General features: G+C 38.3%; 1 protein-coding gene across 1 annotated transcript; it reads left to right on the top strand.

Moving 5' to 3' along the window:
- Window positions 1-3,006: 3,006 nt before the first annotated feature.
- Window positions 3,007-13,155, top strand: LOC117305240 (apoptosis inhibitor 5-like). Its single transcript, XM_033790069.1, has 12 exons — window positions 3,007-3,172; window positions 3,793-3,954; window positions 4,638-4,803; window positions 5,493-5,644; window positions 6,262-6,402; window positions 7,079-7,144; window positions 7,903-8,136; window positions 8,954-9,144; window positions 10,061-10,211; window positions 10,996-11,093; window positions 11,356-11,537; window positions 11,998-13,155. Exons 1-12 carry the CDS (start codon window positions 3,104-3,106, stop codon window positions 12,087-12,089), a joined length of 1,704 nt encoding a protein of 567 aa, XP_033645960.1. The 5' UTR covers window positions 3,007-3,103; the 3' UTR covers window positions 12,090-13,155.
- The last annotated feature ends 306 nt before the right edge of the window (window positions 13,156-13,461 follow it).

Here is a 13,461-nt window from a genome sequence, read left to right as displayed (position 1 = left end):
ACTGGACACTTTCGGTACTTGCAATTCATCAAGGAATGATTCCTTGGCATTCAAGTCAAATATCAGTAATAATGATAGTTATTCTTTTACTCCAACTCCCTGCTTCGTCACACAAAGCTGAAATATAAATCAAAAACCTCAAAATTCTTTGAAATTTAAATACGTTTAGTTCTTATAGTAATAACTACTAATGAAAATAATAGTAAATCATGTTTTACACTCAATTTTACACTCGTGTTTTACACTCGTCGTGCCCATTTCTATTCAATTTATGTGGATAGTCTTTTAAATGTGGTGAAATGATTTCTTTAATTAATGCGATACCGTTACTTTAAAGCATTATTTTACAACAATTTTTTATTCAAGTTGTATTTAACATAAAATACATGAGTTATCCTAGTTGGTGTTTTATTTAGTTTAGTTTAAGTATTTTTTTATGAAATTCGGCCCTGTCCCTTTTCAGCTTTATATAAATTACTCTCAAATTTTCCCGGTTAAGTCTTTGAGTATGAAAAGCTAAACTAAAGAGCACACATTATTGTTTTCATAGTAGATAGTTCAAACGTCACAACTCTTAAAATGAAGGGAGAGAAAAAAAAACAGTGAGCAATGGTACGTGCACTACCGGGAATTTAAACTGTTTTTAAAAAGAAATTGCAAATCAAATTGATGAAGAGAAATAATTATTTATCGTTGTAATTATTGGTCCGGAATTTTGGCAGATTGTGACTTGAAACTTTGCATGCCGGGAACGCTGAGACCCTTTTCGAAACCACGGCTTCGGCGTTTGAGTCGGCTTCAGGCTCCATCCTCTCGTCTAAAGCACTGAGCGTGTAGACAAAGCACTTGCATTGTCAAAACAACCGCAGGGCCAAGCTAGACTGAGCCGAATCTGGACCGAAGCCGTGGTTTCGAAAAGGGCCTTTGTTTGTACTGTGGTGTAACTCCATGGGACTGATGGTTCTGAAATGATAGTCCCTCATTATATAATTTATAGATGAAGTACGATTCACACATTTTTATGAGCACCAAATATTTTAATTGATCTAAATAGTTCTGTATTTAAATAATTATTGTATCAACAAATGTATTATACGGTGCCTGCCATAGAACACAGTAGAAATACTTTCAGCCAATATTCGACAGAGGGCGGTGTGTTTGTAAATAATTAATTTATGAATGAATTAATGTGTTGTACCTAACCATGAGCCTACTATAAAACATGTGCCTTGACGTATTTTGGTGTATAGTGTCATTATAACCATATCATGGCGCACCTATTGTCATCCCCTTACGTGCACTCATATCGAGGTTGGAAGGAAAACAGTCTGGTTCTTTATTGTTTGTTAATGAGTATAACGTTGTTGCATCAGGGAACATGACCATAGGAGCGCCATGGTGCTGGTCCATTGCTATTCATCGTGTGCACTTTAATAAAATTAACGTTGCTTGACACCAACTACTCTCTTGAATAAATTTTTGTTTGTTTGTACACAGTTTTCCATAGGGGGAATCTCCCGCCACAAATTACTGCCAAAAATAAGTAAAATCTGTCCACAAAGAAAATGATATAGACTGGCACTTTCTTTGAGTAAAATTTAAGTGTTTTCGCAGATTATTCTTTCTCAAAATAGTTTCATTATTAAAAGTCTTTGTTTTTAATCAAGTCATAAGGGAAACTGATCGAATTGGTTTGAACTAATTTGGGGGTTGGTCAAAAATTTGATAGAGTGAGATTTGAACCAACGACCACCCGATTTACTTGCTAGCGCTATACGCAAAAGCAAACTATAGAAACAGTAAAGCTTGCTCAAGCTTACAACTTGCAAGAGTCAATTACATCAAGTGCGCAATCATGTTTTAACTTGCGCAGAATTTTGCACTTGATATTACGTCATCGGATTGGTCCATTAATTGGTGCGTTCGATTAGCTTCCCTGGGTCTACCCCGGCGGTGCTCACTCGGGTGAGCCCCTGACAAGAGCTAAACGAACAATCACTCACCGCTCTCGTAGTGACGTCATGCTCCTGGGGCCAGCCACCACACCCCAAGTGACCCACTCCACAAGCAGGGCACTGGGGGCTGACCCGGGTGAGCCCCTGTCATGACGTCAAAGCTTTTCGAACGCAACGGGGGCAGACCGGGGTCGACCCAGGGAAGCTAAACGGTTCATTGTGTAGGTTTCGGCCGTGTGTAAATGAATATAGGTGAAAGGTGATTATAAACGGGAATTAACCTCGGCTATAGAGGCCACTCTCTGGCGTTATTCACGAGCCTCAAAAGTGTGTCATCAGGGCACAATTTCAAAAAGCTGTTAAGCATAACATACTTCTTAACAAATTTATTTTTGCTTAGCAAAAATTGAGTGGAGCACCAGCCACAACAATGCTAACTCAACACGTAATTTTGGCTGGTTACTTGTCCCTGCTAAGCAATACTTTTCTGTGCTTAGCAAGTTTTTGAGCTATCAGGCTTTATGAAACTGAGCCCAGATATCCAGGCTGTAGATTTTCCATTCCCAAAATATTGCCCTGATTTGGTTAAGGAACCCATTTTTAAAATTAATTTAGGAAGAACAAATCTCCCATTGAAAAGCACTACGACAGTGGCAATTTTTTGGTGTACATACAAAATAGTATCGTTTAGCAGGTTTTTTTTTCCCTTTTTTAATCGATTCAGATAATAAAATTTTCCCTTTGAAAAGCACCGCGGCAGTGGCATTTTTGATGTACAGAAAACACAAAAATATCGTTAGTATAAGGATTCCCCTTTTTGAAAAACAAATTCCCATTGAAAAGATTAGTACTAACGACAGTGACAATTATATTGGTACAGACAAAAAGATTGTTCAGAATTTTTCTAAATGCACCTCTGTTTTTAAACTGATTTAGAGGGAAAAAACCCATTTTTTAAAAGCACTACGACTGCACAAAGGAAAGGCGGCGCTTTTCACAGAAATTTGTTATAGCGCCCTCTTGGGAGTGAAAACTATCCACGCGGCGTCCATACATTTTTACAGAGGAGCGTGATTCTTTGGAAAACCCGGTGCAATAATTGTTGGGTTTTATTGCCATCGTTTGCAAAAACAACGCCAGATTTCAACATGGTTACAGTGGAACAACTTTACAAGGACTATGGGGTGCTTGCTGATGCAGGTGATAAAGCTGGAGAGGTGAGCAGGTTAAATAAAACGACAGTTTTTAGATCAAACCTGTTTTTGTTTGTGTGTACCGTTTGCAATAGTAGAGACAACTCGACCTTATTAATCACTAGAAGTCTAGTTTCTACATCGCCATTTGGATAACTTTCCGTATGGCGCCACCACTTTTTCACTCATTTTTACAAAAAAGGGATATAGCAATCAGGTAAATAAGTTCCTATATTATTTTATATCGAATGAAAAAGTGGTGGCGCCATACGGAAACTTTTCCCACCATTTTTTTCAATGAGTTAGTTTGATCATTGATTGATATATGATGTACCCATATGTAAACATTTTTGTTATGTAAGGCATACTTCATTTAAAAAAAAATATTATTTATATTATTACAATTACAATCGCGCGCAGGGCGGAGGTAGAAAATAAACGTCAATATTTGTTTACCACTTTTTTTTATTTTAAACTAAAAAAACTATACTCAACATCTCATTCTAAACACATAGGCCTAATGCTGTTCATAACAAACGGTTTCAAACGTTTTAAATAGACCAACTCGTCCGATCCAAGGCAACGTTTAAGTATTTGAAACTAATTATTTATTCTCTATCATTACTTTCTCTCTCCTCCTCCAGCACCAGGATGAGTATCGTTCAATACTGAGTGCCATAACGGCAGGCACTAGTGAGAAGAAACTAGCGGCCCAGTTCATCCCTCGATTCTTTAAGTTCTTTAGTGATCTGGAAGACACTGCAATCAATGCACAGCTAGATCTATGCGAAGATGACGATTGTATGGTGAGTAGAATGACTATTCTTAGCAGGCCTTCATGGAGGCAACGAAGGCGATTGCCTCAACGCCCCCCTGGTCATTGCCTTGGTGCCCTTGAAATGCTCCAGTAGAAACTGATACTTCATAGAGGCAACGAAGGCGATTGCCTCAACGCCCCCCTGGTCATTGCCTTGGTGCCCTTGAAATGCTCCAGTAGAAATTTACAGTTTCCTCATAGGGTGCCCGTACCGAGGAGAAAATGTCTTCGTGCCCATGCCCTTTCAAAAACAAAGCTTACAGGCCTGCATTAGGCCTGAGCGACTAATGGAATAACTACTCGACTAGTCGCACATTAAATAGTCACAAATTCAGCTTAAGGCGCGACAAATTTTTAATTCCAAAGATACATTGCTGAAGATATGTCTGATTGTGTTTTGTAATCAAATCATGTTGTCCTCAATAGTCGTGAGAGACACAATTGGTTCATCAAACAGGTAGTCGCAACTGTTTTTATAGTAATTCCGACCTTTTTTGTAGTAGTTGTGGGGGCACGATTAACCAAGTTGTTGAAAAACAGAAATCTCAACCCCACAAAGCAATCAATAGTCGCGGCTACGACACTAAGCGCACTAGTGGCCAAGGCTTAGCTATCGGTTCTTTCCTAGCGTCAATGTCAAAATGAGTCGCAATTTTTTCTTTATTTGTGCAGATTAGGAGATCAGCGATCAAAGAGTTGCCAAACCTTTGCAAGGAGAATACAAACCATTTGTTGCGAATCGCTGACGTCTTGACTCAGCTTCTTCAGTCTGATGACCCACAGGAGGTCAACATTGTCAACATTTCCCTCATGTCACTCTTCAAAATTGACATGAAAGGTACGCAAGTATTTCATTCCTTATTTCGAAAAAAAACAAAGACAAATTTATAAGAGCAGGGTTTTTCTGTAGTTTTTAACAAATCTACTTTTATAAAACTCTCTATTTTAAACACAATTCAGGATTTGGCTGCAAAGTTTAAATGTTTTAAATAAACCAATATCCTCAGAATAACGTGTAGATGCTATACCAACTGCGTTATTTAGCCCTGGCAGTCTTATTTTGTCAATACAACAAATTTGGGGCGTACATCTTTTTACAAAACCTGAAATGTGTCGCCAATTGCTTTATACCATGGAATGCTGCTAGTAAGTTTTATGGTCATAAAGACACTGGACACCTTGGGTAATTGTCAGAGACCAGTCATCTGACTTGGTGTATCCTTGTCACACAAAGTTGTGTTCTTCCAGATGCTTGAATTCGAGACCTCAAAATCAAATTCTGAGGTCTAGAAATCAAATTCCAAAATTTTAGTGAGAAATATTTTCCTTCTCGAAAGCGACGTTACTTCAGAGGGAGTCGTTTCTCACAATGTTTTATACTATCAACGTCTCTCCACTCCATTGATCGCTAAGAAACAAGTAAGTTTTTATGCTAACAATTATTTTGAGCAGTTACCAATAGTATCCAGTGGCTTTAATTTTTGGAGTATTTATCAAAGTATTACGCAACGTTTTATGTGTTTGCAGGCACTCTGGGCGGACTCTTTAGTCAAATTCTCTCCGGTGAGGACCTAGTGAGAGAGAGAGCCATTAAGTTCTTGAACTCTCGACTGAAGTTGGGATCCTCAGACCCTCTGCCCAAGGAGGTTGAAGAGTTCATCATTGAAAAGACCAAAGAGGTAGGTTCCAGTTTATTTTCGGTTGCACTAGGAACTGACAACCTTACAATGTAAATTTGTGTAATTAACTAATAATAATAATAACCATGTTTTTTTTATATAGCGCACATATCCATCACTTAGTGATGCTCAAGGCACTTTAACATACGTATTTCCTTGAAGGTGCGTTACACAACACACAGGACCAACGGCCTCTTGTCCCTCCCGAAGGACGAAGCAATGGTTAAGTGTCTTGCTTAAGGACACAAGTGTCATGCCTGGGGATTCTAACCCACACTCTGCTGATCAGAAACACCAAAGTTTGAATTCGGTGCTCTTAACCGCTCCGCCACAACACTTCCACAGTGCGCATCATTCGGTGCAAATAAAGAATCATGAACAATAAATAAGTTGCAATAGACGCCATTTTTACGGGCAAATTGCATTTTGGCTTGCAGGCGCATCAAGCGCTCAGTTTGTTAATGCGTAGCCACATTGTTAAATAACCAATCAGGCGACAAGTTTGTGAAATGTTAGCGTGCTGCACGCCGTTCCGCGCAAAACGCATGGCTGTATGATTTACGTCATGTTGGAACTATCTATACTATATAATACATTTATTAATTTGTCCCTTACAGGTATTAGCTGATGTAACGGGTGAGGAATTTGTCCTTTTCATGCAACTGCTTTCTAAAATGTCTGCCATGCAGACGGAGACAGGCAGACAGCAGATGGTGGACCTTGTAGCTGAGCAAGCAGATATAAAGTCGCCATTCCAGGTAACAACCTAATTAGGAAGTAACTTAAAATGAAGACAAATGAGCATGTGATTACTTCAGTCCGGATACAACAAAAGTTACTCAACATAATGTTTATTAAAATACTGCAATACAGCAACTAAAAGCCGAACAGTTTACAAAAAAAACAGTCAGTAAAAATATAACATCTGATGTATAAATAGAATGAAATCAAGTTCAAATTTGTGCAAGGACTATCGTTGAATATAGTTTGACTATTAAAGTTATCTCAAACTCTGTTTAGTCGACGATAATTGGAGTAAGCTAGTCGACTATTTAGAACCAGTCAGGGCACGTTGCATGGCTGGTTATCAACAGCAGTTTTCATAGCACAGTGCACAGTGGACCAGTTATCAGAAAATGATGACGCACTCTCCGGTAACAATCTGTTTAGGGAAGTAACTATAAAATGAGAAGGACAAATCAATCTGAATTATTTTAATTATGCAGTCGGCTAAACATCCTAATAGAAAACATCACACCAACTTTTCGTAGTGAAGACATTGAAGAAATTCCCATTTTGACATGGGAGGAAAACCCCTTTTGACCCAATTAAACTAACGTCATCATCAGAATAATACTAGATGCGCCAGAATACGAAAGTGATACAGTGTAAATTTGTTGACGTTTTTTCTGTAAATTATTTTCCTTTTTTTAGCCTGAAGATCCAGACAGCGTCGATAGATTAATCCAATGTGTCCGAGAAGCTCTGCATTTCTTTTCAGTAAGTACAGAGACTTGATCTTGGTTCTATCTTGAAGTGAATTGGGGTTGAAAAATCGACAAGAGCGGGATAGGAACTAAAGATTTGAGCTTCTGCGTAGATCACTTATCTTTATGAGATAGGGTGCAGAAGCGTATTGTTAATCTTGTTGGTGAAGTGTTGGGGTCAACGTTACAACCTCTTTCCCAGGGTAGGTCTGTAGCCAGCCTAATGTCTATTCTACAGATATTGTTATCAGGAAAGATACTTGCCTTTGTTGCCCCTGGTCGATGCCTTGGTGCTTTTGAAATGCTCCAGTTAAAATTTAAAATTTACTCATAGGGTGCCCTTTACTAGAGAGAAAATGCCTTGGTGCCCTTGCCCTTTCAAAAACGAAGCATACAGGCCATAAATGTGCCACCAGTGTGTCCGACCTAGTTCCTCCTATTAGGGTGCTTGAGCGTGAAACAAGACACACGCTTGCTTTGTTGAGATGTAGAACAAGGATCCATTCTAACAGCTTTATTCCACGTACTGCATCTCTTTGGAACTCCTTGCCTGGTGGATGTTTCACTCCATCCTACAATCTAGACTACAATTTCTACCTTCAGCTCCCCTGAGTTCTTTACAAATTCAATCATTTTTCTTCTTGCTTGGGCGAACTTGGATACAAATGGTTTTTAAAAATGACTCCCGGATTATAACAAGCCATATCTGTTCGCACGCGAAACCTAATCTATATAAAGGTGAAATAATCTTGTGTTTGTTTTACCCCCCAGCTAACTGTTGCCTCCACCAAGTTCATGGTGTACATGTGCAACAACGTCCTGCCTGTTTTATCGGACATCGTGGTGCCAGGGAGCGAGAGCAAGAAAGACGAGGAAGAGAAGAGTAAACCGGTTCTAGAGTACGACATCAAACTAGAGGTGTTGCGTCAACTTGCGGATATGTCAACATTTACTCTTGAATTAGGAAGCGATGATGGACTTAAAAACGTCTTCAGCAAACTGGTGGTAGGTTGGGGTAGGACATTTCAGTAAAATGTTTTTGCAAAGAAAATCAGGGTTCGCCGCATGCATAAGCTAGAGTATTGGGCTGAAACACGCAAAGTGTGGTGTGGTGCCCAAGTGGTTTAGAGCACAGAATTCAAACTCTTGTGTTTCTGATCGGCAGAGTTAAGGTTCGAGTTCTAGTTGTGACACCTGTGTCCTTAAAGGCAGTGGACACTCTTGGTAATTACTCAAAGTAATTATTAGCATAAAACCTCACTTGATGACGAGTAATAGGGAGAGGTTGATAGTATAAATCATTGTGAGAAACGGCTCCCTCTGAAGTGCCATAGTTTTCGAGAAAGAAGTAATTTTCCACGAATTTGATTTCGAGACCTCAGATTTAGAACTTGAGGTCTCGAAATCAACCATCTAAATGCACACAACTTCGTGTGACAAGGGTGTTTTTTCTTTCATTATTATCTCGCAACTTTGATGACCGATTGAGCTCAAATTTTCACAGGTTAGTAATGTTATGCATATGTTGAGATACACCAAGTGTGAAGGCTAGTCTTTGACAATTACCAATAGTGTCCACTGCCTTTAAGCCTTTAGAGGCATATTTGTGTGGATTGTTATAAAATAATAATAATAATGATAACATGCATTTATATAGTGCTTAATACCAGGTTTCTAAGCACTTTTAAAACATTTTTCTAACCATATGCATTTTATAACAAAACGGTTTAAAACGTTTTTCATGGACCAACACGACCGATCCAAGGCAGCGTGTCTCTTTAATGTTGAGTCTCTAACTCAATTATATTCCCATCCATTGTAGGAATATATGCCACTACCCCCTGCGGATCCAGAGGGCGAGGACACAGAGAATGGAAAAGCCACTGATGAACCGAAGCTTCAGTTCTCGTACGTAGAATGCCTCATGTACACATTCTACCAATTGGCTAAAAAGCAGCCGGATTTCCTCGTCGCTGAGGAGAACGCAGACAGGCTGAAAGACTTCAAAGTCAGGTAGGAACTACATCTGTACTAGCCGAACGGTTAAAGGCAGTGGACACTATTGGTATTTACTCAAAATAATTATAAGCATAAACCTTACTTGGTAACGAGTAATGGGGAGAGGTTGGTAGTATAAAACATTGTGAAAAACGGCTTCCTCTGAAGTAATATAGTTTACGAGAAAGAAGTTATTTTCCACGAATTTGATTTCGAGACCTCAGATTTAGAATTTGAGGTCACAAAATCAAGCATCTGAAAGCACACAACTTCGTGTGACAAGGATGTTTTTTTCTTTCATTATTATCTCGCAACTTTGATGACCGATTGAGTTCAAATTTTCACAGGTTAGTTATGTTATGCATATGTTGAGATACACCAAGTGTGAAGGCTAGTCTTTGACAATTACCAATAGTGTCCACTGCCTTTAAGCAAGATACTTTACCCTAATTGCTTCTCTTCACCCAGGAGTATAAATGGGTACCTGTGAGGGTAGAGGTTGATATTGTGTATGATAAAGCCTTTGGAGCGCCACGGCAGCTCGATGCTGTATACTCCCTAGGGAGCTGAGAAATATTAAAAAGGGATGTTATTGGCCCTATGACCAGGGCCCAATTTCATAGAGCTGCTAAGCACAAAAATTTGCTTAGCATGAAATTTCTTCCTTGATAAAAACAGGTTTACCAATCAAATTTCCATGTGATTTTCAGGATAAGCAAACAAAAGCTGAATAACAGTAACAAGCACTATGTAACAAATGGAAATTTGGCTGGTAATCCTGTTTTTATCAGGGAAGAAATGTCATGCTTAGCAAATTTTTGTGCTTAGCAGCTCTATGAAATTGGGCCCAGTGCACTAATGTAATGCGCATTGATACGGTTATGTGAAATGCACTATATAAGAACTTGTTACTATTATTCTTCTTATTCAGATTACAGTATTTCGCAAGAGGAACGCAGTTGTACGTGAAACAGTTAAGAATCGCACTGCAGGGTAAAGTTGGCGACGAAATGAAAAAAGAGGAAAATAAACTGAAAGTTGTGGCGCTACGAGTCACCAACAACATAAATACACTTATTAAGGTGAGTTACCATGGTTGCTTGCAAATTTCCTACTTCAAAAGCAGATACTTTTGGTAATTATTAAAGACCAGCATCTTCATAATTTGCTTGTGGATTTCTGCCACAGAACTCGAGAAAGTACTGAGTAATGTGCAACGTTTTTTTTATATTTTCAGTAAATTGGTGTATTTTTTTTAGTGCTGGGATCCAGTGCTTTTTAATGAATGTGCAATACTTTTCCCTGGTATCTTTTACTCTTGTATTTTCAGTACAATTTTGTAGTTTTTTATGAGTGCTGCATTTCAGTATTTTTAACTGTGCAATGTTTTTCCCTGTTAATTTTTACTCTTGTACTTTCAGTGCATTTTTGTAGTTGTACATTGTAAATGTATACTTTGTTTCCATGTTTTTAATGAATTGAAAATGTTTTTCTCCAATACCTTTTACTCTTATATTTTATGAGTATTTTGTTTCAATGTTTTTAATAATTTTAAAATGTTTTCCCCCATTACCTTTTACTCATATATTTTATGAGTATTTTTGTTTCAATGTTTTTAATGAATTGAAAATGTTTTTCTCCAATACCTTTTACTCTTATATTTTATGAGTATTTTGTTCCGATGTTTTTAATGAATTGAACATGTTTTCCCCCAATACCTTTTACTCTTATATTTTATGAGTATTTTGTTTCAATGTTTTTAATAATTTTAAAATGTTTTTTCCCACATACCTTTTATTCTCATATTTTATAGATTTTTAACCTCGATGCAAATTCAACATCTATTTAAATTAATGTTTTATTTAGGACCTATTTCGGAACCCTCCGTCCTACAAAAGCTCGATTGTTCTTTCCTGGAAACCAATACAGAAACAACCTACGAGTCCCGAGCCTTCACCCTTAGGGTAAGTTAATGGTCAAATATTATTTTTAAAAACATGTTTTCAGGGTTTTTTGATCGGAAAAACAATACATTTTAACAATCTCAGATTGTGGGCTTGGAGTGGTTGAAGGCAAAGATATATGTTTACCTTGTTTTAGCCCGTGGTAAGGGATTCATAATATATTTATTTTTTCTTGAGGACTCTAACTATTGGGAAAATGTACACAAATATTTTCGAGTATTTTAGAACGTGTCTTTAAAATTTCATACCGTTAAATTTTCAGGCAGAAGCGATCGAACATCACACCAATCACGTTTACCAACGACCCAACCCCAGCAAAGAAATCAAACGTAGGTGCCCAGAAGAAAGCTCACACACCCAGGGCCATGTATCAACCCCCCTCAGGGAAATACAGCAATAAGGCTGGTGCTGCACCAAGTGACCCAGAATATGGGGCTGGCTATGGTAAGTAACGGGGTACCACGCAGCTGATATGGAACGGTTAACACATGTCTGCCAACTGTCCTGTTTTTTTTTTTGTTGGACCGACCTTACATATGAGTTTGTGAAATTCCTTTCTGGCATTTCAAATTTTGGAAACTGGCAAAACCGCAAACCTTACCTAAAAAATGATATCGTTGCGGTACTCGCTGCCAAAACATAGGATTCAGACTGCCTCTAGCTACCAGGCAATCTAAGTTATCTGGTTGGTAGGACACTGCTCTAGAATTGCAACGTTTAGGGTTAGGGTTATCCCATCCAAGTAATATGCCAGTGATTTTGTTTACAGGACGAGGAAAAGTGTTAACAAACATTGATGTTAGGGGGAAACTAAAGCTAATAGTCTTTTACTAAAAAAACAATTCTAATTTTGCATTGAGCAAAATGTTGACCGCCCACTCTAATTTTGTGTTTCCTTTCATAGGTGGTGCCGGGCGTGGACAGCGAGGAAATCAGTGGAGAGGTGGGCGGGGCAGAGGGCGGGGTCGAAACAGCGGCGGCAAGTGGCGCTATTGATGACTTGTGTACAAACATTTAGGGAGTGGCTTGGGGGCGTGTCCTTGGTAGTAAATAAAGGAGGCGTTTTAAAGGACGTTGTTTACAGAGAATGCAGTTTGAGAAAATCTTACACCTACAAAAAAAAACTACGAAATTGAGAAAGGATATAAATAATTAGGGTGGCTCTGTTTTTCATGTGATTTAAAGATAGGATCCTAGATTTCCCCGGTAAAGGGCATCTCTACGAAGTAAATGGTAATTTACACTGGCTGTTTTGAGGGGCACCAAGGCAATGCCCTGGGGGCATAGGGGCAGTTGCTGCGACATGATGTACTGAGGTCTTTGCTGAGCTGTACAAATGCACTATAATCTTTTTAGAGTTTACAGATAGTGGTGTTGTTGGACACGACTTTAAAGTGTAAAGTTGGTAAAGTATTCAAAAGCAGTTTTTTGGTAAAATAACTCTCTCTGTTTTTTTTTGTTTTTTTCTTTACGTAACTTTATTCATTTTACTGCCACAGCCGGTTTTATATGGGATCTTGTTCCCTCAGAGTGTGTCCCCATACAGAACATTGGCAGGAGTAACTTTAGCCAAAAGAGGGCGCTATACATTTTGTTGGCGTATAATCTATGTTTGTGAAATGCTCTAAGCATGGAGCTATAAAAGGGAAGGCACTTCACAAACAGCTGATCAGCGGATTTCCTCTTTTTCTTTTTAGAACAGTGCTATAGAAAAGTGAAAAACACTGTACAAAGGTTAAGTGTGATCGGCCATTTCCTCTTTTTACAAAGTTGCAAGTCTGACATTAGCATAAAAAGGTACAAAAGCAAAAAAATACTGAAACAATTTCAAATTAAATGTCAATCAAATCCTTCCGCCAACTCAAGTCAACAGTTTTATGAACACAAATAGATACAGTTGAATCCTGTGGGATTTTTCTAAGTAAAAAAAAAAAAAGACCTCGGACAAAGCTTAACCATAATTATAGGGGGGACATAATGTTATGTGGACAGAGTTTTGTCATTCAGGTTTTTAAACCGTTAATAATATAATAACAAGAAAGGATTACCAGTGAAATCTCAACTTTGTTTTCTTCTGTCATTTCTGTTTTATTGAATGGTTTAATTTTTTTTAAATAAATTTGTTTCTTTTAGAATTCTTAAGATAAATGTCTCATTGCAAACTTCAATGTTGTTAACAATGGTCATAGAAATTGAATTTGGACCTGATGTTTTCTCTCATTGTGCGGTCTTCTGTATTCCCATCAACAATGAGCGGGGGGGGGGGGGGGGGGGGGGGGGCCGGGGAGATAATTTTTATTGTCAGTGGGAAGTGGACAGGGAATGTTTATTGTAACGTTGTGGTTGGGTGGCCCAAATCATATCTGCC

This window comes from Asterias rubens, chromosome 22 (genome assembly GCF_902459465.1).
Source record: "Asterias rubens chromosome 22, eAstRub1.3, whole genome shotgun sequence".
NCBI classification, from domain to species: domain Eukaryota; kingdom Metazoa; phylum Echinodermata; class Asteroidea; order Forcipulatida; family Asteriidae; genus Asterias; species Asterias rubens.
This window is presented reverse-complemented; position numbering and strand designations above follow the sequence as displayed.

Excerpts from the sequence above, each read along its gene's own strand:
- LOC117305240 (XM_033790069.1), top strand. The coding sequence starts at position 3,104 with ATGGTTACAGTGGAACAACTTTACAAGGACTATGGGGTGCTTGCTGAT. Across the intron at positions 4,804-5,492 it reads CTTCAAAATTGACATGAAAG|GCACTCTGGGCGGACTCTTT; the intron begins GTACGCAAGTAT and ends ATGTGTTTGCAG. Across the intron at positions 6,403-7,078 it reads ATATAAAGTCGCCATTCCAG|CCTGAAGATCCAGACAGCGT; the intron begins GTAACAACCTAA and ends TCCTTTTTTTAG.